The sequence below is a fragment of the Camellia sinensis genome, chromosome 5 (genome assembly GCF_055761805.1).
Source record: "Camellia sinensis isolate YWXY chromosome 5, ASM5576180v1, whole genome shotgun sequence".
Taxonomy (NCBI): Eukaryota; Viridiplantae; Streptophyta; class Magnoliopsida; order Ericales; family Theaceae; genus Camellia; species Camellia sinensis.
This window is the reverse complement of record NC_138965.1, coordinates 18,683,301-18,705,241: the sequence shown is the minus strand read 5'-3', so window position 1 is coordinate 18,705,241 and position 21,941 is coordinate 18,683,301. Positions and strand designations below refer to the sequence as shown.

General features: G+C 34.0%; 2 protein-coding genes across 6 annotated transcripts in view; both read left to right on the top strand.

Moving 5' to 3' along the window:
- The first annotated feature begins 1,165 nt into the window (after positions 1 to 1,165).
- Positions 1,166 to 7,611, top strand: CIB22 (LYR family of Fe/S cluster biogenesis protein). The gene is made up of 6 exons (XM_028266860.2): positions 1,166 to 1,474; positions 1,594 to 1,635; positions 2,665 to 2,746; positions 3,836 to 3,891; positions 6,217 to 6,290; positions 7,400 to 7,611. Exons 1-5 carry the CDS (start codon positions 1,352 to 1,354, stop codon positions 6,259 to 6,261), a joined length of 348 nt encoding a protein of 115 aa, XP_028122661.2. The 5' UTR covers positions 1,166 to 1,351; the 3' UTR covers positions 6,262 to 6,290; positions 7,400 to 7,611.
- A 5,867-nt stretch (positions 7,612 to 13,478) lies between these two features.
- The window catches only part of SULA (NAD(P)-binding Rossmann-fold superfamily protein), a 30,181-nt gene continuing 21,718 nt past the window's right edge, over positions 13,479 to 21,941 (top strand). For 2 of the 5 annotated variants that reach the window (XM_082868319.1, XM_082868320.1), the window contains exons 1-2: positions 13,480 to 13,640; positions 13,771 to 13,839. In XM_082868319.1, coding sequence (XP_082724445.1) covers positions 13,563 to 13,640; positions 13,771 to 13,839 — 147 coding nt within the window. In that variant the 5' untranslated portion in view covers positions 13,480 to 13,562. Of the gene's footprint in view, positions 13,641 to 13,770; positions 13,840 to 15,362; positions 15,415 to 21,941 lie in introns of those variants that run through there. The other 3 variants (XM_082868323.1, XM_082868321.1, XM_082868322.1) reach the window with 3 other exon arrangements.

Here is a 21,941-nt window from a genome sequence, read left to right as displayed (position 1 = left end):
GCATTCTCCCTCTTTTCTCAAATGTTGCCCCCAAGGCTAAAATTTACCCACATTATACAAACAACCCCATTTTCAAGATCTCACATACACATATGAAACCCAACAATAGGAACCCCTCTTTTATAATTTCAACTCAAACCCTAACTTCACCCAAAATTCTCAAATCACACCATTTATACAAAATGACCAACATCTATGTTAAAACCCATATAGGAGAGTAAATATCCCTACCTCAAGAAGAGAAGATGAGCCAAGTAAGAGATTAACTCCAAAGATGACGAAACCAACTTCTACTCGGATGAAAATGGAGTTCTTGAAGAGCTCAATCTTTTTATCAAATGGAGGAGGGTGAGGAGATCACTAGATCTAGATCAAAATGTAGAGAGAGAGAGAGTATTTTAGAGAGAGATGCTCTCAACTTAGGGTTTTAGAAAGTTTTAAAGAGAGAAAAGATAGAGAAATCACTTTCGCGATCTGATATACGCACAGTCCGCTCGAGCGGAGAGTTTGACGCTCATTGCGCTTGAGCGGGTCGAATTTATGTGTTTGACGCTCGAGTGTCAAACACATAAATTCGACCCGCTCAAGCGCAATAAAGGCCGCTCGAGCGCAGCGTCAAACACATAAATTCGACCCGCTCAAGCGCAATAAAGGCCGCTCGAGCGCTAAGACACAACAGCAAAGCATTACCTGCTCGAGTGCAATGAGACCCGCTCGAGCGTAAAATACACTCGCCTAGTATTTTACAGGCTTCAGACAGTCGCTCCAGCGCCAGAGGGGCCGCTCGAGCGTAAAAAACTCTACTCGAGCATAAAAAACACATCTATAGTATTTTTGCAGACGCACAAAGTACTGAATGATTGCAAATCCCGTTCGAGCACAAGAAGGCCCGCTCGAGCAGAAGATCAAAATTTTAGACAGTAACATTCTAAACCAAATAACAATTAACTTATTCTAAACACGTTCAAGACATTCAAAAATCTAAATTCAGAAGATAAGAAGAAAAAAAGATATAAATAACGACATCTTAGGGGTTGTTTGGGATGACCTAAATAAGTGTACTTTTTATCTTTTTACGAAAAGATGTGTAAAAAATAAAAAAATAATATGATAAAAAAAAATAAAAAAATAAATTATTTTTAAATTGCCAAACTTGACCTAAACTACCATACCTGAGCCCGAAAAGCATAAAGCCGGGTCAAAAACTGAGATCACTATAATTGTGGTATTACTATCACCACTCATATCTAATTCACGAAAAACGACGACGGATGGCAGTGCTCGTCCTCATTGCCCGAGTCTGAGAAAATTAATTGCATTTGTGAGGCAGAGGACGGAGAGAGAGAGAGAGATGAGTGCAGCATCGCACCTGGCGAGGAGGGCAGCACAGAAGGAGAGAGTAAGGATCCTGTACAGGAGAGCCCTCAAAGACACTCTCAATTGGGCTGTTCATCGTCATCTCTTCTACCAAGATGTATCTATCTATCATCTCATTCTCTAATCTCTAGGGTTTCGATCCCGCTTTGTTTATATATATAGGTTTTAGCTTGTAATCATCATGATCGATGATAATGGATGGTTGTTTGTTTTCAGGCATCGGAGCTCCGCGAGAGGTTTGAGGCCAACAAAAACGTGGTTTGTTCTCTCCATCGCACTTTAGATTTCCCCTCAATTACTCCTAAAAAATCTCATCTTCATGTACCAAATGGTTGTGATTGAATAATGTGCAAGCACAAATTGATACGAGTATCGGGTGCGGGTCTGTATCCAGTGTCAGACCTTCATAAACTAAGATATTCGGATCTTGGGATATGTATCTAACATACGGAGATGTGTCGTATATGCATATATATTGCATATTGTATAATATTCTCAGATGAGATGTTATAAATTATGTAGAAATATACTAGAAATTAAATAGGATTAAAGAAAAATATGAGATTTCTATATCTAATTCATGTGAGAGGCTAAAAATATTGCTTTACTAGCAAATTTGAGTCTCTTCATCTTCATATATTATAACAAGTTAAAAGATTTGACTGTCTAAATTGGATACGGGTGCCGGACACATATTCCACACCTTTATCCTTGTCATATCCGGTGGACACAGGTACGTTGTGGGACATAGAAGAGTCCATGTAACACAGGTTAGAACATTAATCACCTGCAAGCACTTATATTTTCAGCAGTCTTACATATCCCTCTGTTTTACAGTGAAATGGTTCAATTGGAAAAGCTAAACTTTCACTAGTGGGTGCTGTAGCATTCGCCTATTGGGCACAATTTTATTGCTGCATTTGGAACAAACATACTTGTTTAAACCCAAGTTGTAAAATGAGGAATTCTGGTATGAGTCAACCATATTACTCGGATAATGCAGGGAATGTTCCATTTGACCCACTTAATGTGGTGATATTACTGTATGGCTGAATACCAGTATGAATGATGTATTTTTCTTGTCAACATTGCGTGAAGCAGTGACCCAGAAGATTTGTAGCCTTTGGAGGCAGTGATTATGATAGAAATGATAATTTTATAACATCATGATGATTGCTTGAGTTGCTTTACTTTGCTAAAGTATTTGGTTGTGTTTAAACCATGTATTTTACTATGTTTTGTGGTAATGCTATTCACTGCACATTGCTTGCCTTGGCGGTTTCCCAGGAAAATCTTGAGGCAATTGATAGATTGATAGCTGATGGTGAAGCAAGCCATAACAAGTGGAGGCACCCTGATCCTTACATTGGTAAGTACTCACACGAAGCTTTATTTCTGTGAGTGCATTGATGTTAACTACTTGATAGAACCCTTTAGAATGATATGACACAAAGTGAATAAGAGGACAAGATACTTGATGATTTTCTAAGAAATGCATGATTTGAGATGGATATATTTTGTTCATTTTGAAGATTAAATGCAGTAAAGTATTTAATAGTTTAACAAGCATCGAAGCTGATTTCTTGGCTTCTTGTTTTTAAGGGGTTTGCTAGAAGATAAATTTATTGTAGAATAGAACTATCTAGAAGATTCAAAAGTAACAGTTCAAGCCTTCTTTTGTAATCAATCATCTCATTAAGGTCAAGAAGAGATGGTCTTATGCTAAGAAGCATGGACACATAACACGACATGGACATGCCGACACAAGGGGACGTGTGCAAAACATATAATCTTATATATTTGTCATGTCATATAAGAAGATAAATAATTATTATATGTCATATATATAAATCAATAATTTTTAAAAACTAAAGGAGGAGAGTAAGTATAAATTTATATTGTTTGTGGTTTATCATTGGATTCCAAGTTATTTTATTGAAACTTGTAATGTATTTCATATGTAGTGTTGGAAAGTGTCTAAAAAGTGTTGTGTCATGTCGGTGTCAGATATGACATATTATCTTTTGAGAAATGTCTGTGCTTCTTAGGTCTTATGTTTTTCTTTTTTCTCTCTCCAGTCATTCATCATCTCTCTTATTAGGGTTTCATTCTCCATAGAGTGAGATATAGTGACTTATTTATGATGATGTATAATCTTCATATGAGATATGGTTTAGGGTCTCTCCCCTCTGTTGTGCTGTGTACAGATGCAAACTTAAATCTCCATGCCTTGATGTTAGAGGTTTAACTGTTTAGCTTCTTAACTATGTTCTTTACTGTGTTATGTTTTGTTTATTTTCTGAATTTTTTTTCCATTTTCTTTTAACTCTTATTTAAACCAAAAGTGATTATGTGAATTAAAACATAGATAAATTGTTGCATTTGGTGCTTATTATTGTGGCTGGACATTGTATCCACCTATGCAGTTTGAAAGCTCACCTGCCTTTTCCTTGAACAGTTCCATGGGCTCCTGGTGGCTCCAAGTTCACCCGAAATCCAACACCGCCTGCTGGGGTAATTTATTTGAAAATTTCCTTGTTTAGTTTCTTTCTTATTTTCTTTAGATAATTTTCATTTTTTAGTTCCATTTGTTTGACTAGTCCAACATATGATTAATGAATAGCTTGATTTCTTCTAAATTCTGCATATTTGCTTTATTTAACTTTCATGAAAATTATTTTTATACAAAAAGATTCTGTGTATGAAATAAGATCAAAGTTCTGATGTTTGTGCATATATCTAAGGGTTTGCCTTCCTTCAGATGCCCCCTCTCCCTTCCTCCTTTCCTTTCCCCTTTTTTTCAGTCGGAAGAATGCTTAGAACTGAGGGCATTGCATGCTGTCACATTATGTTGTGATGTATGCTATATTTTTTGTGCATGTGCCATTCATTTAGGAGAGTGTTGCACGATTACATTTTTAGTCCCATGGAGATTTGTTTAGACAATTCATTGATCTCCTGAACATTGAGATCTACTATGTTTGAGTTAGAAGGGATTTGTTATTTATATGGTAATGATGATTCGTAGACTTTTTGGTCGTTATAGTCTCCCAGGTGAGTTGGTAATTGGGTTCTATTTCTTTGTTACAGACTTCTATATGTCTCTCTGGTTCACAAAAAATTATTGTTATTAGATATTTTTAATAACTAAGACTTTTATTGTGATTAGTTCTTCTTCTTCTTCTTCTTCTTCTTCTTCTTCTTCTTCTTCTTCTTTCTTTCTTTCTTTTTTTTTTTTTTTTGATAATTGAGAACTGATCCTTGGAAGGGGGCCCTTCGGACTCACCCCAAGAGTACAAACTCGGGATATGTGCAACCACCGGCTAGCCTCACATATTGGTCTAAGTAGGACATCGGGACTTAAACCTAAGACCTCTTGGATAGAGCCTGGGCAACTTGCCATTCGCGTTGACCATCACAAGTAGTAGGGTTAGTAATCTTGGTTTCCTACAAGTGCAACTGATACTGCTTTGACAGGCAATGCAATCATGAATGAAAACTTAACATTTGTATATTTTCTCTTTGAGAACATTAGCATTTGCAAACAAAATAGCACATCGTTGGAAGTTTTTCCCCTTGTTTCTTTTGAAGAAATTTGGGCTTCTATTGTGTCGAAGTATGAGGTCTTTGCCTCTGTTCCCAATGTTGTCAAATGGTATCTGAGACCAAGATTTAGTCACACATGTATGTTGCTTAAGCTAAGGATAGTGAAGTGTCTGAGGGTGATTGTTTAGGTATTCTTGGTGGATCGTATGATGCTAAAAGTCAAGGATAAGTTTTAGCCCATCTGAGGAGTATGATGCAGTAGTATTTTTCATTAAGAGGATATCAAAGATTCATAGCTCTTGTTTTTCATTGAAAGAGAATATTGTAGTGCTGAATGTTTGTAGTAAGGTGGCTATTACTGTAGCAATATTGTTTGCAATTACTGTTTGGCGGTGTATTGTTTGTGCTATTAGGAACATAATTGTAAATTTTTTATTTTTTATTTAAAATACTATATATGATTAAGATTGTATCTTTTTATTGACTAGGATTTGGAATTGTTAGGGTTAGTAGTCTTGGTTTCTTATGAATACAAGTTGTGAAACACGAGTACTTATAGATGGGAGTCAGATCTGTATCAGGACTCATAGATATGTATCCATATTTTAAAATCTATTTTGTTTAACTTTGGGAAGTGTCAGATACTTTTCAGGTCACGTGTTCAAAGTATTATGAAATTGAGATTATAATAATTTTTGCATAGCATTAGTATATAATTTTTAGGGTAAATGCAATAATTGCTTTTCTATACTTTGCTTACTTCTTAAGAAAGAAAATAGTGTAGGAGCACCAAAGGTGGAAGGGGTGAGAGCCGAGGCGGTCCTAGTAGCAGCTACTGTCATAGCAAATTGCACCCAATAGGACATCTTTTCTAGATCTTTAGTTTTGTCGTAGTAGTGTTGATGGTCTCCACTGCAAGCAAATTTACTTTGTCAACCCGGCACATGGTGTTAATTTTTAATGTCAATTCATGGATGAGTCCATTCTGACCTGTACAGGAGTTGGCTTACATTTTATATCAATCGGCAACTGTATGTATATCCACAGGAACAACAGCAGCGAACCAAATTGTTACAGAGAAAGACTTCATTTTCTTAATCATGGTCTCACCATTTTTTTTTTTCTTCTCCCCGTACATGTTATTTTACTTCATTCTTGTGAAATATAATATCTTTATTTGTATGTTTCAGTAGAGTCGATAGTGAGCTGTCAGTCATGCTTGGAAATCACAGGCTTTACAATCTGTTTCTAAGCTCTTTGGCTCATTTCTTATTATTTTGATTTCTGATGCAGATTGAGATAATATATAACTACGGCCTGGAAGATCATATCGAATGATCCCTCTTCTTCCAAGACAATAAATAAAGGTAAAGCATCAACTGTCCATTTTGCATCATTGTTCTTTGCTGCACTTCAATGGTTGGCCATGGGCTGCAACCATATGGGTTGTTTACTCGAACTGGTGAAACTGGGAATTAGTTTCTACATGCAGCATTTGGTTTTGGTATTCTTATCTTGTGCATTTATATATATATATATATTTTTTGCTACAACCAGCCTTGTGCACAGGTGGTACCTACCTCAGTTGGTCTACCAAGTTCAAATATCTTTATTGGCCCTGTTTGGTAGCAGTTATAAGTCTACTTTTTTAGCTTATTTGCTCAAAAAAATATTGAACTGATGGTGTTTGGTTGCAATTTTAAATTATAGTTTATTTAACTTGTATTTACTTATTTGAAATCCTTGAATATATATGGACAAAAGTACCCTATCTTTTTTTCTTAATTATAACTTTGGAGGCCATTCTGAATATATACACAACAAAAATCCTATGCAACAACTTATTTAATCAAACGGGTTAAACTTTCTTCACTGATAATAAAAAATGTAGTAAACATGCTACTTATTTTAATCGTTTTAAGCTAACAATGACCCTGTTTGGTAGGGTTTATTTACAGCTTATTTCAGCTTTTAACTTAATTTAAGCTATTTTGATATGTTTGGCTCAGCTTAACAATACAGCTTATAGCTTTTTGTAAGTCAAAAATCAATTTATTTTTTGAGTGGGGGAGGAGAAGCTTAATTTATAAGTTAAAAATCAGCTTATGTTCACAACTATAAGTTATAAGCTGTTAAGTTATAAGCTATAATTACTTTCTCACAGCTCTACCAAACGGGGCCAATATAAAAACTATAGTCATAAAAGCTACTTATGTGTTGTAGTCCAAAAATGCTAGAGGCCCCAAAAATTCTACCAAAAGTTTTACCAAATGTCTTGCATATGTGAGACATTTGATAAAATTTTTGGTAGAATATTTGGGGTCTCTAGCATTACTTGTTGTAGTCTGGTCCTATATCCCCTCCCGTGAAACATATGTTAGAGCCCCAGAATGATGATTGTGGAAGAATCTCTCTCTCTCTCTCTCTCTCGTAATTTCGTAGATTCTGATATTGTGAAATTTTGCTGCTGATGCAGATCAAGGTACAAGATGGCAGGGGAGAATACTTGGGTTATCTTGTTTGTGTCATTCTAGTTGAAGTTAGATTGTTTGCTTTGAACATTTTGATAATCTCAGTTGTTGCTGAATTTGGTTATTTTCTTTGAATTGATAATCTGACTGAAGAAGTGTTTGCATGACTTCAAACAGAACTGATCGAATCACACTTGCAACCATCCTTTCCAATTTATTTGCCTTGCCCTCGTAAAGTTCTTTGAGTATTTATTATTTATTATTTTGGGTCTTGAATTATATGGATGTTGAAGAACATCAGAGGAACAAGAGAATTTAATGGAAGTGTGTATTTCCGTGCACCTCCTGTTATTGTCTGAAATTGCACTCTAATCCATTGGGTTAACAAATTTCTTTTCTTAACCAAAACGTTTAGGATAGATTACAGTTTGACCCCTAAAGCATGCTTTATTATTTTATTTTTTTACTTTTATTATTAAATAAAAGATTATCTCAATTTAATTTTCCTAATATGATTCAATTACTAATTGTGGTGAACTCTCACAAAAAAAAAAAAAAAAAAAAAATGTAACATGGCGATATAGCAGGGATTGGTGGCTATTAAAAAGGGTAAAAGAAGGGTTGATGGCAATATAGAGGATATGAAAGAGCAATTTAGAGGCAAAGATACAGAAGAACGGTAAATGAAAATGAAAAAGTGATATGTATTATGGTAAATTTACAGATAGATTGCACTCATTTGTAAATTTAAAAAAAAACAAATTTATTACCTTCTTGTAATTAAAACGGATTCCCAACCAATTACTGGATGCAACAATGCTAGAGGGTCACAATTTTTGTGGCCATAATGGTTTAAAACTATCAAAACGACGTCGTTTTGACAGTTTTGAGCCATTGTGACCACAAAAATTGTGGCCCTCAAACATTTTTCTTACTGGATGGGGGTGTTTGGTATGGATTATTTTGACCAATTTATAGATTCTAGTTTTAGAAAATCTATTTTGGATTGTTTGATTAATATTTGGTCGATTTGATTAAACTTATTTCAAGCAGTTTCTGATTCTAATAACATATTTTAACTTAAAAAAATTGATTCTAACAAGTTGATTATCCCTACTTTTGATTATTAGCTTCTGTTGTGGTAATATTAATTTAAGGTTATACTCTTAATTTTTTATTTTTTTATAATAAAAAAAAGACCCAAATGGATTATGGATTAATTTTTTATTTTATTTATGAGAAATACGCACTAGTAATAAATAACAAAAAATAAAAGTTCATTCAATTTACAATTAATAAAGGTTAATTCAATTTGCAGTTAAAAGGGGTAAAAATGACATTTAGACACCAAAAAACTATTTCATAGCTTATTTACCAAATACTATTTTGTAATTTAAATCTATATTCTAGTAGCTGTACCAAACAGATTAACAATTTCAGATTAAAAGTATAATCTATAATCCGTTAAACTATAATGTATAATCTGTTTTAATATCTGTAACAAACACCCCCAATGTCACTTTATTATCTCATTTTTAAGGCCATGTTTGTTTACCGACGTGGTGGTCAGATTGGATTGTTATGGCTGTGGGTCCCACCCACAGCTTGTTTGGTGATGACTTGAGAGAGGAGATTGATAGTGCAAGGGGCTTAGTAAGAGATTAGCTTGGCTGAATTTTGGGTGAGCTTAGTAAGAGATTAACAATCTCTTTATTAATCATCTTCTCACTAATAATCCCATTAATCAGCCAAACAAATGTAGTCTAAAGTGGTATGGGTTAGATTGCTTAACTATCAAAATTATTTTATTTTCACCTTTTAGAGTAGGGTGTTTGTACAATTTTTAATAGTTGAGTTTTAATATGTGATTTTAAAATTGATATACCATAATAATTGAAAGAGTAAAGTGTAATCAATATATAATATTTCACAACAAATTACGATTTAAATGTTTCTTATTTTAATGTTTGAAAAGGGGACGTGGATATAATTTTGAATAAATTATAAATATACTTTTTGAGATTTGATTAAAATACAAATCACTTTTTATAGTTTTAGAAATTACATTCTACCCTCTGAGATTTTTAATTTCATAACAAATCACTCATTTTATTAATAAATCATCAAATCAATTAACAGTTCTTAATCATGTTAGAAATATGTTTCAATTAATAATTTAGGTAATTTTATTATTGTATAAGAGAGCAATTATGAATTTCATTTTTTTAGTTAATTCTATTAGATAAAAAATTCTAATAATGGGTATTTGTAATTTTTCAAACCACATGAGACAATTTGTATTTTAAGCAAATTTCAGAGTGTGTATTTGTAATTTATCCTATAATTTTTAAGGTAAATTATAAGAAATTCTATTTCAACACACTTAATTATCTCAATCCACTTCATTTCTCAAAACACACACTTTATAATTTAATTAGTAATTAGTTTTCTCAATATACACGCTAAATGTATCAATTATACCCTTCACTCATACTATTGTACACACACTCGTTCAACCCTCCTTTAACACACTTGTCCCTCATTCCACACACACTGCTCCTGCCACAGTTTAGAAATTTGTGGACCCATAGTGCTACAACAGTCAAAGTGAAAACTTACAGTAAAGAACTTTGCTCTATTGAAGACCTCCATTGACAACACCATTGCAGAGACTCCATTGCATTGTTGAAGGTAAGGCATTATTCAATTTTGTTATTGCATTTATCATTTTGTTATTGCATGTACCATTTTCAGACATCTGTGGACTCCATTGCCATCAAAACCGTCATTTTTTCTTCCATTTTTCGCGAGTTTGAGCTTCGGCTCTGGTCTTCCGAAATTAAGAGCTTATTTCGGAATTTTATTTCCGAATAATGTTTGCTAATTCTCTGAAAAAAACCAAAAATATCAATGATTGTATTCCGAATTTGACAAATTAATTTGGTTATGTAGTTCCAAGTAGAAAACCTAACAAACCTTCAAACTCTAAACAGAATTGAGGCTGATGACCCAATGGAATTTAATCGATTAAGGGATTTAATCAATATTCGCAAGCTCTATGTAAAATTGAATGGAGAAAGCAAGGGGTTCACTGTAGATTCTATTGGTAGATTAAGAAGCTTCCAAACATTATATCTATTTGCGAGTACGGACATTGTTTAGAATCCTACACTGCAACCACTTTCTCACTGCCATCACCTCCTTCAATTGAAGTTACATGGAAATATAGGAAACCTACCAACAGAGATGCACGAATTCTTACCAAATCTCAAATACCTCTTCTTGAATGGATAGAGCATGGAAGAAGGTCCTATGCCATCATTGGAGAAGCATCCAAAGCTGACAATTCTTGACTTGCTTTGCTATGGAGTAAATAAATTTGTTTGCACTGTAGGAGGGTTCCCTCAACTTGAAATTCTAATTCTTTTCGAGTGTTCTGTACATTGAGATTTCTTTATTCTTAAACGATGTGTATAAAAAAAAATTCATATAATTTTATGGATGTTACTAGATGTTTATTATGATCATTTTTATTTAGAATATAATTGTCATTAAATTAATATTTCATTAAGTGTGTGCCTTGAGTTAACAATGGGTGTAGAAATAGAATTTTCCGTAAATTATACTCTTTTTTTTTTTCTTTTCATATTTGGTTATATTTTCACTTTAATTCTTAAAGTTTTTCTTTTATTTTTGTTTTTATTTCTTTCTTATTCTAACCCTTTATATTTCAAATTTTTTCTAATTTATTTCAAAAATTAACTTATATCCAAAATTAAAAAGAAAATGACACATTGATAGTCACACAATATAATATATATAACTTATACCTTTGACACAAATTTAAATCTCCATATAATAATATTTTTTTTATGTCATATGACAACTAACGTAATATTTTTTTTTAAATTTTAAACAAAAATTAATTTTAAAAATAAACTAAAAAATTTAAAATACTCCTATAAAAGATCAAAGTGAAAAAATAAAATAAAATAAAATAAAATTAAGACCAAATTAAAAAAAGAGTTTTTATTAATAAATCTCATTTAAAGGTGTTCCAACTCAATAAGTCTACCAAGGAAAATTATAACCTAATTAGTCCCATGTATTTATACTTTTATTTCATGAGGTTTTTTTTCCCTAATTTATATTATATGTTGGACTATTATACCCTTATATCTATTGCTGATATGGATTATATAGAAAAATTATATACACATTTCCTTTTTGTTGCTATCTCTATTTTGGTAGTTACCATTATTCATGTTTTTCTTTTTGATCAGTTTTCATTCACATTTGTGGTATTGTTTCATTGTGCTAGGATCTCGAAACTTTTTATTTGGTAGGGTTTAGAAACTCTAGTTACATATGGTAGTGAAATAATATTATGTTCCTCCATTGTTGTGGTGAAACTTTGTGTTCTTTCATTATCACTTTGTGTTCGGAATTCTGTGTTCGTTTATTGTTGCTTTGTGTTTAAAACTCTATATTTCTTCATTGTTGTAAGTTGAAACTCTATTTATGTTCAGTCAATTTTGTTACAAACATATTCTTCAAAGGTGGGTTTGGTTTGATTTAGATTTGTGGAATTGTGAGATTGCATAGATTAATGATACCGATAATGATAACGATAAAGATAATGGTGAAGATGAGGATGTGGGTGATATTTTTTTTGTTATTAGAGTGATTAGGTTTTTTTTTTTTTGGATTTCTAATTCTATTATTGGCATTATTTCTATTTTTTTGTCAATAAGTGTGAATGTTCACATTTCACATTATTTGAAAGTCTGAGAAATAAGCGTTGGAATATAAATATGAACATAATTATATATTTTGCAAGATGTGAATGTTCACATATTATTGGTTATTTGTTACTATACTTGTCGTTTAAATAATCCTTTTTTGTTACCATTAAACAAAGGTTAAACAATTGAAATAGTTTTTTTTTTTCTTTCAATTTTATTTCATGTTGTATTGTAAATGTTCACATTGGTATGAATTTAATTTTTCTAATGTTAGTTGTATATTAATTGTAAATTGTGAACATTCACATTGTATTTTAGTATGATTTTTTTTGAAGTTTTTTTTAAAGTTAGTTACATTTTGTTATTTTTTTACTATACTTATCGGTTGAATAATCATTTTTTTTATCATTGAACAATCAAAATAGTCAATTTTCACTTTTTTTAATTTTATTTTATATTTTCACATTGCAGTGTGAATGTTCACTTTAGTCTGGGTTTATTTTTTTTTAACACTAATTGTATATTAATTGTAAATTGTGAACATTCATATTATATTTTGGTATAAGTTTTATTTTTTGAAAAGTTAGTTGTATGTTTGTTGTTTTTGTTACTATGCTTGTTAGTTGAACAATTATTTTTGTTACTATTGAACAATTGAAATAGTTAATTTTCATTTTTTTTTAAATTTTATTTTATGTTTTCACGTTGCATCATAAATGTTTACATTGGTATGAGTTATTTTTTTAAGGCTAGTTATATGTTAATTATAAATCGTGAACATTCACATTGTATTTTGGTATGAATTTTAATTTTTCGAAGGTTAATTGTATGTTTATTGCTTATTTTGAACATTCACATTGTACTTCAGTATGTGTTTTGTTTTTTCAAAAGTTAGTTGGAAACATTCACATTACATTTTGATTTTCATTCAGAGTTTTTACTGTGTTATTTTTAAAATTTTCAACTTATAAAAATGTTCAAAATTTATAATTTGAGATTTTATATATGGAATGTGAGAGAGATTTTCTGTTTAGAATAAAGGAAGATTTTCTGTTTAAAATGAGAGAGAGATTTAGTTTTAAAATAAAAATATGTGCAAAAAATTAGAAAAGACAATTTAGTCATAATACATTAAACTAAACTTAATAAAATACTCAAAAAAATATGAATTAAATAAAACAAAACGCATAAAAAAAGAATTTATCAAATGACCTTTAAAAAAATATCAAACATAAAAAAATAAAGCGTAATTTACCTAATTTTAAAGGAGACCATGGGTGGTGTGGCTAGCAATGGAACACGAGGAGGCAGACTTTTATAACAAACCAACAGGTAACAAATGACTGGCTGACGAGGCAGTCATAATCTTCACTTCGCTCGGGGAGAGAGAGAGGGAGAGATAGACCTTCAAAGCACTTCCAATATGGAACTCTGTGGTGCTACCTCTTTCGCTTGGACTAACTCTATCACTACCTCTCTTCACATTACTCAGCCCTTCTCAGTGACTATCTCTCTCTCTCTCTCTCTCCCTCTCTCTCTCTCTCTCTCTCTATATGTATATATATATCTATTTGTTCATACGAATGTGTTGGATTTTTGTTTGAAACGCGAATCTCTTTGTTGTTGTGTAGATTTATGGGGCTAAGAGATTTAGGATTTGGTGCGTCACCAACGACGCTGGCTCTGCTCAATCCAACGAGGTAAATGCTTTCTCAAAAAAAGCACTTTATCTCCTTCACAATTTCCTTTTTTTTTTTTTTTTTTTTTTTCCTTTCTCTGATTCATTAGTCTAATGCATTTACGGTTATGTATGTATGTTGAATATTTGAATTTTGAAAGAAAGGCAGTATAACCGGTGGATGAAAGAATTAAATCATGATTTTGGAATATTATGAATTTAGAAAAAAAATTTGGCTTCGTTGGGTTTTTAGAGTTGTAATTTGGAAATGTGATTGAAAATTTATTAATTCAGCTGTATTATAAGTATTTTTCAAGACATTTAATTCTCTAAAGTTGGTGTGAGGCCAGCAATAATGGCGAATTCGTGATAGTCTGTGGTGCGTCAAATGGCACGAAATAAGGTGGGGTTGGGTTGTGGTCTAATTCTTTAGGTTATGTGAAGTGAAAGACCTTCATATTCGGGCTGAACATGGATATGGCCTGAAATTATGGCTTAATCTATCTATTCGCATACTGCAGTTCACTAGTAGAGACAAGTTAGTTTACTCCACTCCAAGAAGTACGGATACAGACATGTGACACGATACAAACATGTGAAATTTTAATAAATGCAAGCGACACAACATGTTGGAAATACATGCAAAATATATAATTTTATATATTTGTTATATATTTTTAAATATTTAATATTTATTTTATATCAAATATTTAATTTTATTAAATTTATCAACCTTAGATATGTTATTTTAGTAAAAAAAAAAAATTTAAAAATTATTTTCTTAAAAAAATGGCCCTCAACGTGTCCTTAGCGTGTCCCTAACTAGTCCCCAGCGTGTCCGACTCTCTACAAAGTGTCTAACACATGTCCGAAGTGTGTCTGTGTTTGACATGTGTCAGACACCTGTACGTCCCCTCCGAAGAGGTGTCCGTGCTTCATAGATTCCACTTGAGTATAAACTGAGGTAGGCTGGTTGATTTTTCTAGATGAAATTCACTGGGACTGTGATTTATCTTGTCTTGCTGGTTACTCTGCAAACAAAGACGAGATAGTGCATCAAGGGTAAAATATCCATTTTACTTTCCAAAACTTTTTAATTAGCCTACATTTTTCGCAGCAAGGGGTATTATAAAGCTTTTCAAATTAACCTCAATAAGCTGTCATGCGTGGTTGAAATTATTGTCATGTGCATTTCATTTGCTTTGCATGTTCTAATAGACGAGTGATCTATGATAATCTATGACAACTGTGTTACTAAAAGAATGAAAAGAATTATTTTGCTTACCAATTAATGAGGTAGAGGTCATGTATATATAATATATCATGATACAATTTAGGAAATAATATACACAAGGTGAGATTCCTACAATTAAAATAATTCATATTCTAATTTCCATATTTAAACAAAATAGGTTGATTCATATATTCAACACTCCTCCTTAAGTTGGCGTGAAGATATTCAATAAATGGAGCTTGTTAATGGAAGACTAGAACAAAGTTGGTTCTACAGATTTTGTGAACATATCTACCAACTGTTGAGAAGAAGAGACAAAGGATGGACGCATAATGTCAATCCGAACCTTTTCTTGAATGAAATGTATGTCAACTTCGATATGCTTGGTACACTCATAAAGCACAAAATCATAGGATAATATAATGGCAGATTTGTTATCACAAAATAAAGAGGAAGTAACAGTCTCCTTAAAACCCAACTCTGCCAGAATAGAGCGAATCCAAAGAATCTTATATGTTCAATGTGCCATAGTTCGATACTCAGTCTACAGAAGACCCAGAAACAACCGCATGCTTTTTACTTTTCCGTGAGATAAGATGATTGCCATAGAAAGTGCAAAAGGCAGAAGTGGAACGCTCAGTCCTAGATCCTACATAGTCGACATTAGTGAAACAGGAGAGCCCAGATTGGAGACCAACGGTAAAGAACAACCCCAAGCCAGAAAAAATCTTCAAATACCTCAAAATATGATGAACCACGTCAAAGTGCTCTTTATGAGGTACATGCATGAACTGACTCACAACACTAATCACAAATGTCAAGTCAGGTCTAGTGTTGATCAAAGAGGCGTCCAACGAGACGCTGATACATGCCTGGGTCATCTAGCAACTTACCAAACTCTGATGTGAGTTTGACATTAGGATTCATAAGAGTAGAAGCAGGTTTACACCCTAACATATTAGTATCCTGAAGCAAGTCAATGGTGTATTTTCTTTGAGACAATGAGATCCCCTCCCTGGAGCGAGCCACTTCAATTCTTAGAAAATATTTGAGACATCCTAGATCCTTAATATCAAAATTTTGGCCCAAGTCCTTCTTTACTTGACCAATGTCGACGGAGTCATCACTTGGGAAAATAATATCATCCACATAAACCAACAAGATTATATATTGACTTGCAGAATTCCGACGAATGAAACAAGTGTGATCGGAGTGTCACTGAACAAAGCCCATAGATATAATAACAGAACTGAAGCGACTAAATCACGCTCATGGAGACTGTTTCAGACCATACAAGGATTTGTGTAACCGGTACACTTTTTCTGAATACTCCCCTTCAACCTGAAAATCAGGTGGAGGAGCCATGTCAATCGTCTCAAGAAGATCCCCATGGAGAAATACATTATTGACATCAAGCTGATGAAGAGGCCAAGAATGAGATACTACAAGGAGATATAGAGACGTACACAAATAAGCTTGGTGACAGGGGCAAAAGTGGCACTAAAATCCTTTCCAGGAATTTGTGTGAAACCTTTGGCCACTAAGCGAGTTTTGTAACGGTCAACTGAGCCATTAGCGAGGTACTTTATGGTGAACACCCATATGCAACCAACCATGCTTTCCCCAGGAGGTAAAGGTACAAGATCCCAAGTGTGAAGAGGCCAAGAATGCTTGCTGCAAGGGAGATAAAGAGACGTATAGAAGTAAGCTTGGTGACAGGGGCAAAAGTGGCACCAAAATCCTTGCCTGGAATTTGTGTGAAACCTTTGGCCACCAAGCGGGCTTTGTAACGGTCAACTGAGCCATCGGCGAGGTATTTTATGGTGAACACCCATATGCAAGCAACTGTGCTTTGGTAAAGGTACAAGATCCCAAGTGTGATTTTGTTCGAAGACCGCTATCTCAGTCTGCATAGGCGCTACCCATTTGGGATTTTGAAAGGCCTTAGACACAGAATAAGGAATGGACTCCAACTTAAGCTTGCCAAGAAAAGAACAGTAAGAAAGGGAAACTCTATCATATGAAAGATGTTAAGAAATTGGATGATTAGTACTACTCAAATAACTTAAACGATTTAGAGGATGTTGATCCTGATGTGGGTTACGACGAGGAGATGGAGGAGGAGCTAAAGCAGAAGAGTTACCTTACTCAGAGATCTGGAAAGGCAGCAAGAGGGGCCGAGTGCATGGGCGACGATAGTATACTTGCAATGGGGGAGGATGCAAAGGTTGAGAAGGAGAAAGGAGGACAACTTCATTCTCAACCTCATCCAAAATGGTCACTAGATAAACAATAGAAGTAATAGGAGGAGAAGCCTGCAAAGAAAGGTTAGTACCAAAAAAGGAAGATCCTCACAAAATGTAACATCCAAAGTGTGATGAAGGTGACGAGATACAGAGTCATAACACCTATACCCTTTGGCCCTGTTTGTTTGGGGTTATAGGAAGGGGATTGGGATTGATAATAAGGTGGGATCCACTATATGGGGTGTTTGTTTTGAGAGATGGGGGAGGCGATTCCTAATCCCTTGGTATTAGGATAGGCCTTGGAAGGGGGATTGGGATGGAGGAGGTGGAGATAGTATTAGAAAAATAGTCCCAAGGACTAGAATTTTTTTTTTTATTTTTTTTTATTTTATATGTTGGGCATTTTATTTTTTAACATTAATGTTTAATTTTTTGTTAAGTAAAAATCTTTGTTTTATTTTCTTCTGAAATTTTTTAATTTTTTTACATGTTGGGTTTTTTTTTTTTTGAACATTAATGTTTAATGTTTTTGTATTTTTTTATTTGTTTTATTATTTTATATTTATTTTATATAAAAATAATTTAACAATCCCTACACTAACAACTATCATCAAAACAAACACAACTTTACTTAATCTCCTCACTATCAATCCCCCTACTATTAATCCCCTCCATTCTACCTCTGAAAACAAACGGGACCTTTGGACATAGAAGATTACCCTAAGAAGATACAACGAATAGATTTATCATTTAACTTTATACGAGTGAGACTCCGATTTTGAACAAAACATGTACACCCAACGACACGAGGTAAGAGTGGAAGCAGAGTGGTAGTGGGTATAAGGATATGAAACGGAGTGAGATCATAAATCCCCTCCATTCTACCTCTGAAAACAAACGGGACCTTTGGACATAGAAGAGTACCCTAAGAAGATACAACGAATAGATTTATCATTTAACTTTACACGAGTGAGACTCCGATTTTGAACAAAACAGGTACATCCAAAGACACGAGGTAAGAGTGGAAGCAGAGTGGTAGTGGGTATAAGGATATGAAACAGAGTGCGATCATACAACACAAAACTAAGAGTCCTATTAATGACGTAAACAGTAGTAAGGACAACCATATGCCAATAAGACTTGGGAATACCCATACCCCAAAGAAGACACCGGACAACAGACATAATATGACGGTTTTTGCGTTCAACAACACCATTTTGTTTAGGGGTCCGAGGACAAGTAAATTGTTAAAGAATACCGGTTTAATTAAGATGTAAACGAAATGCATTAGAAATATATTCCCCACCATTATTAGAACGGATAGTCCTAACAATTGTATGAAACTGAGTTTTAACCATATGTAAAAATTGGACAAAAATGGAAAATACGTCAGACTTACGACGAAGTAGATAATAAACCCAATTGCACCTAGTGTGATCATCAATAAAAGTCACATAATATCTATGACTAGAAAAGGCGGTGATAGGGAAAGTGCCCTAGACATCAGAATGTATAAGATTAAAAGCACAAGGAGCACGAGTCATATGAGGGATATAGCTAGTATGGATATGCTTAGACAACTCACAAACAACACAATGAAATTTAGAATCTTTGCAAGTTTTATTAAATGAAGAAAAAAGTTGACATAAATACTGAAAAGTAACATGACCTATATGAGCGTGCCATAATTCTAAAGTTTGAATATTAAAAACACAAGATATGGAAGTAGGCAAAACAGAGGCTTGAAAATTAGCTAAGGAAGAAGAGAAAGGCTCGTCCGGTGGATTCCCAAAGTAGTACAACATATCACGCTCATAGCCCTTGCCAAAAATCCTCTTCGAACTAAGGTCCTATAACAGGCAAGAAGATATTAAGAAAATAATAGCAAAATTAAACTGTTTGGCAAGATGACTAACGGATAAAAGATTATATGCAAAATTTGGAACATGTAAAACAGATGATAAAGTAATGGTAGAGGATAAAGACACTACACCCTTATGACGAATAGAGGAAAATGAACCATCAACAAGACACACAGATTGGGCAATAGTAGTAGGGACTGGCGAAGAACGAAAAACTCACTCATTATATGATCATTAGCCTTAGAATCCAGAAACTATGGGGGATTAGTAGACTGAACATGGAAAACAGTAGAAATACCTATTGCAAGGGTGGCAGCAATGGTAGATGATGGGCCATGAGAACTGGCAGTAAGAGATCTATGTTGAGCCTGAAGCTGACCAATCTGAATTTGTAACTCTTGTGAATTAGGGAGATGAGGAGACCCAGGAGCAGGAGTAGCGGAATCCACTAGAGCTGCAGTGCGAGGGGTGCCAGCACCATAAAGGCGAGAGGAACATTGCCTCAACTCAAGATGAAGTTTGAAGCAACAAGCCTTAACATGACCAGAAGCGCCATAATGATAAGTAACCGGACCAATATAACCTCGAGAACCAGACTTTGCAGCAAGAGTCATCTGATCAGATGAAACTGGAGACAGGGGAGAAGGATTTGGCTGAACCAGACGTCTATAACGCTCATCACTATCAATAGTGGCAACAACCTCATAGAGAGAGGGCATGAGTGATGTGTTTAAAATCTGAGTTTGAAGGGATGCAAATTCAGAGTGAAACCCATAAATGGCTCAATGATAACACTCACAAGGATCAGTATAGCCTACCTGGTATAAATACTATTATGGCAAAAATTGGCCATAGTCGTATTTAGTTTTATCTTGTTTGTCGTCTTGTTAGATATTTTGCAAAAGGTGTTTTGCATTATCTAAAGTGTGTACCTAAGTAGAGAATCTTTGTGTAGTGGAGCATCCAATAATGTGTCGATGAGGCCCAATGAGTACTCGACAGTATTGCATCCTACCTCTACAATTCTCTATAAATAGATGTCATAAGTAGTGTTCAAGCATCAAGAGAAGTTAGAACAACTAAACTTGGTACTTGAACCACACAGTTCTCATTTGTGAAATGATGTTCTGCGTTCCTTCATTCCCTTCACCAATGTTGACTAAATTGGCGAACTCCTCGGTATATTTCATGCGCCATTGTGTCCACATCAATTTCTCGGTTTCCCCAAGCAAATTTTCAATGAACATAATTTTGTCTCGTACATCTGTGAAGCCTTGCATAGAGACATGCGCCTTAGTGATTGATTCCCATCTCATAAATACATCATCAAATTTTCCAAGGGGATGAGGTATTATGAACATAGCGCCAGTCTGGTGCATGGCTGATGGTAAATTCCACCATTCATTCTTTGGGTCACGTCGAAAATGCATTCTAGATCCTTCGCCAGCATATGAAGGTCTTTGAGGAATATGAATGTTCATGGGTGCATTTCCAGTTGCAGGTGGGTATCCTGGGGGACCCATCATTGAATCCTGTGGAGGATTGTAGTTGGAGACGGCTGTAGATGAGGATAGAACATATTGAGGATTCATCCTGGTATGTTTAGCAATAAGTTTCTCAAATTCCTTTAGATTGACTTTACTGGAAAGACAGACTCTATCGTAAATTACAGCAACATTATGAGCTAGTTCTTTGGTACTGGGTTTCTCAGTATGGGCTAAATCAAGATAGCTTAGGCGTGATGTGTCAGATTTCTCATACCACTCCTTTATATTTTGTTCCCAAATATTTGTCATAACTTAATATTGACTAGAATAAGATTATACATATTAGTCTGAGTGTTCGTTTATTACTGGTCTGAGAAGGAAAATACATCTAATGAAACTACCAAGGTCTTTAATGATTTTCTTAGGTATTATGGAACTCACCTTTTTGAAGGGCTTACTGTGGCCACCTGCCTTGTTGCCTTCTTACGTCTTTTGTTCTTCAAATACCACAAGATAATTATTAAACCTTAAGATAGCTTTAGCATTAATCCCTTCCTTTGCCCTGGCAATAAATTAACATACCAAAAATAAGGATCAAAAACAGAGAAGATTAAATCTGGATAAGAATATAAGAACTAGAAAGAAAACATTCAGACCTGAGATTTAACTTCAAACTTCAAACTTTGATTACAGCGAAAGACTTTGGAATTTCAAGTACCAAGTTTAGTTGTTCTAACTTCTCTTGATGCTTGAACACTACTTATGACATCTATTTATAGAGAATTGTAGAGGTAGGATGCAATAATGTCGAGTACTCATTGGGCCTCATCGACACATTATTGGATGCTCCACTACACAAAGATTCTCTACTTAGGTACACACTTTAGATAATGCAAAACACCTTTTGCAAAATATCTAACAAGACGGCAAACAAGATAAAACACTTTAGATAATGCAAAACACCTTTTGCAAAATATCTAACAAGACGACAAACAAGATAAAACACTTTAGATAATGCAAAACACTTTTTGCAAATATCTTACAAGACGACAAACGACTTTATATATAAATCTTATCCCAACAGCTTTTCTCAGTGGAACTGAGTATTGATTGAAGTGGGATAAAATATTATTATTCACATAGGGACCCACCATGTCTTCCACCATCAGTAGCGAAAGAGACGCATCAGCATGACGACATCAAACAGCTCATTGTCTATCTCTTTGAGGTCACAGGTTTGTTGATAGACTTCTGGTAGCTTGTCTCCGTACAGGTTGTCATTGGTAGCAGCTCGG

Bases quoted from the DNA above. Each gene is read 5' to 3' on its own strand.
- CIB22 (XM_028266860.2), top strand. From the start codon at position 1,352: ATGAGTGCAGCATCGCACCTGGCGAGGAGGGCAGCACAGAAGGAGAGA. The intron at 1,475-1,593 runs GTATCTATCTAT...GTTTGTTTTCAG, and splicing joins GTCATCTCTTCTACCAAGAT to GCATCGGAGCTCCGCGAGAG. The intron at 1,636-2,664 runs GTTTGTTCTCTC...GCGGTTTCCCAG, and splicing joins TTGAGGCCAACAAAAACGTG to GAAAATCTTGAGGCAATTGA.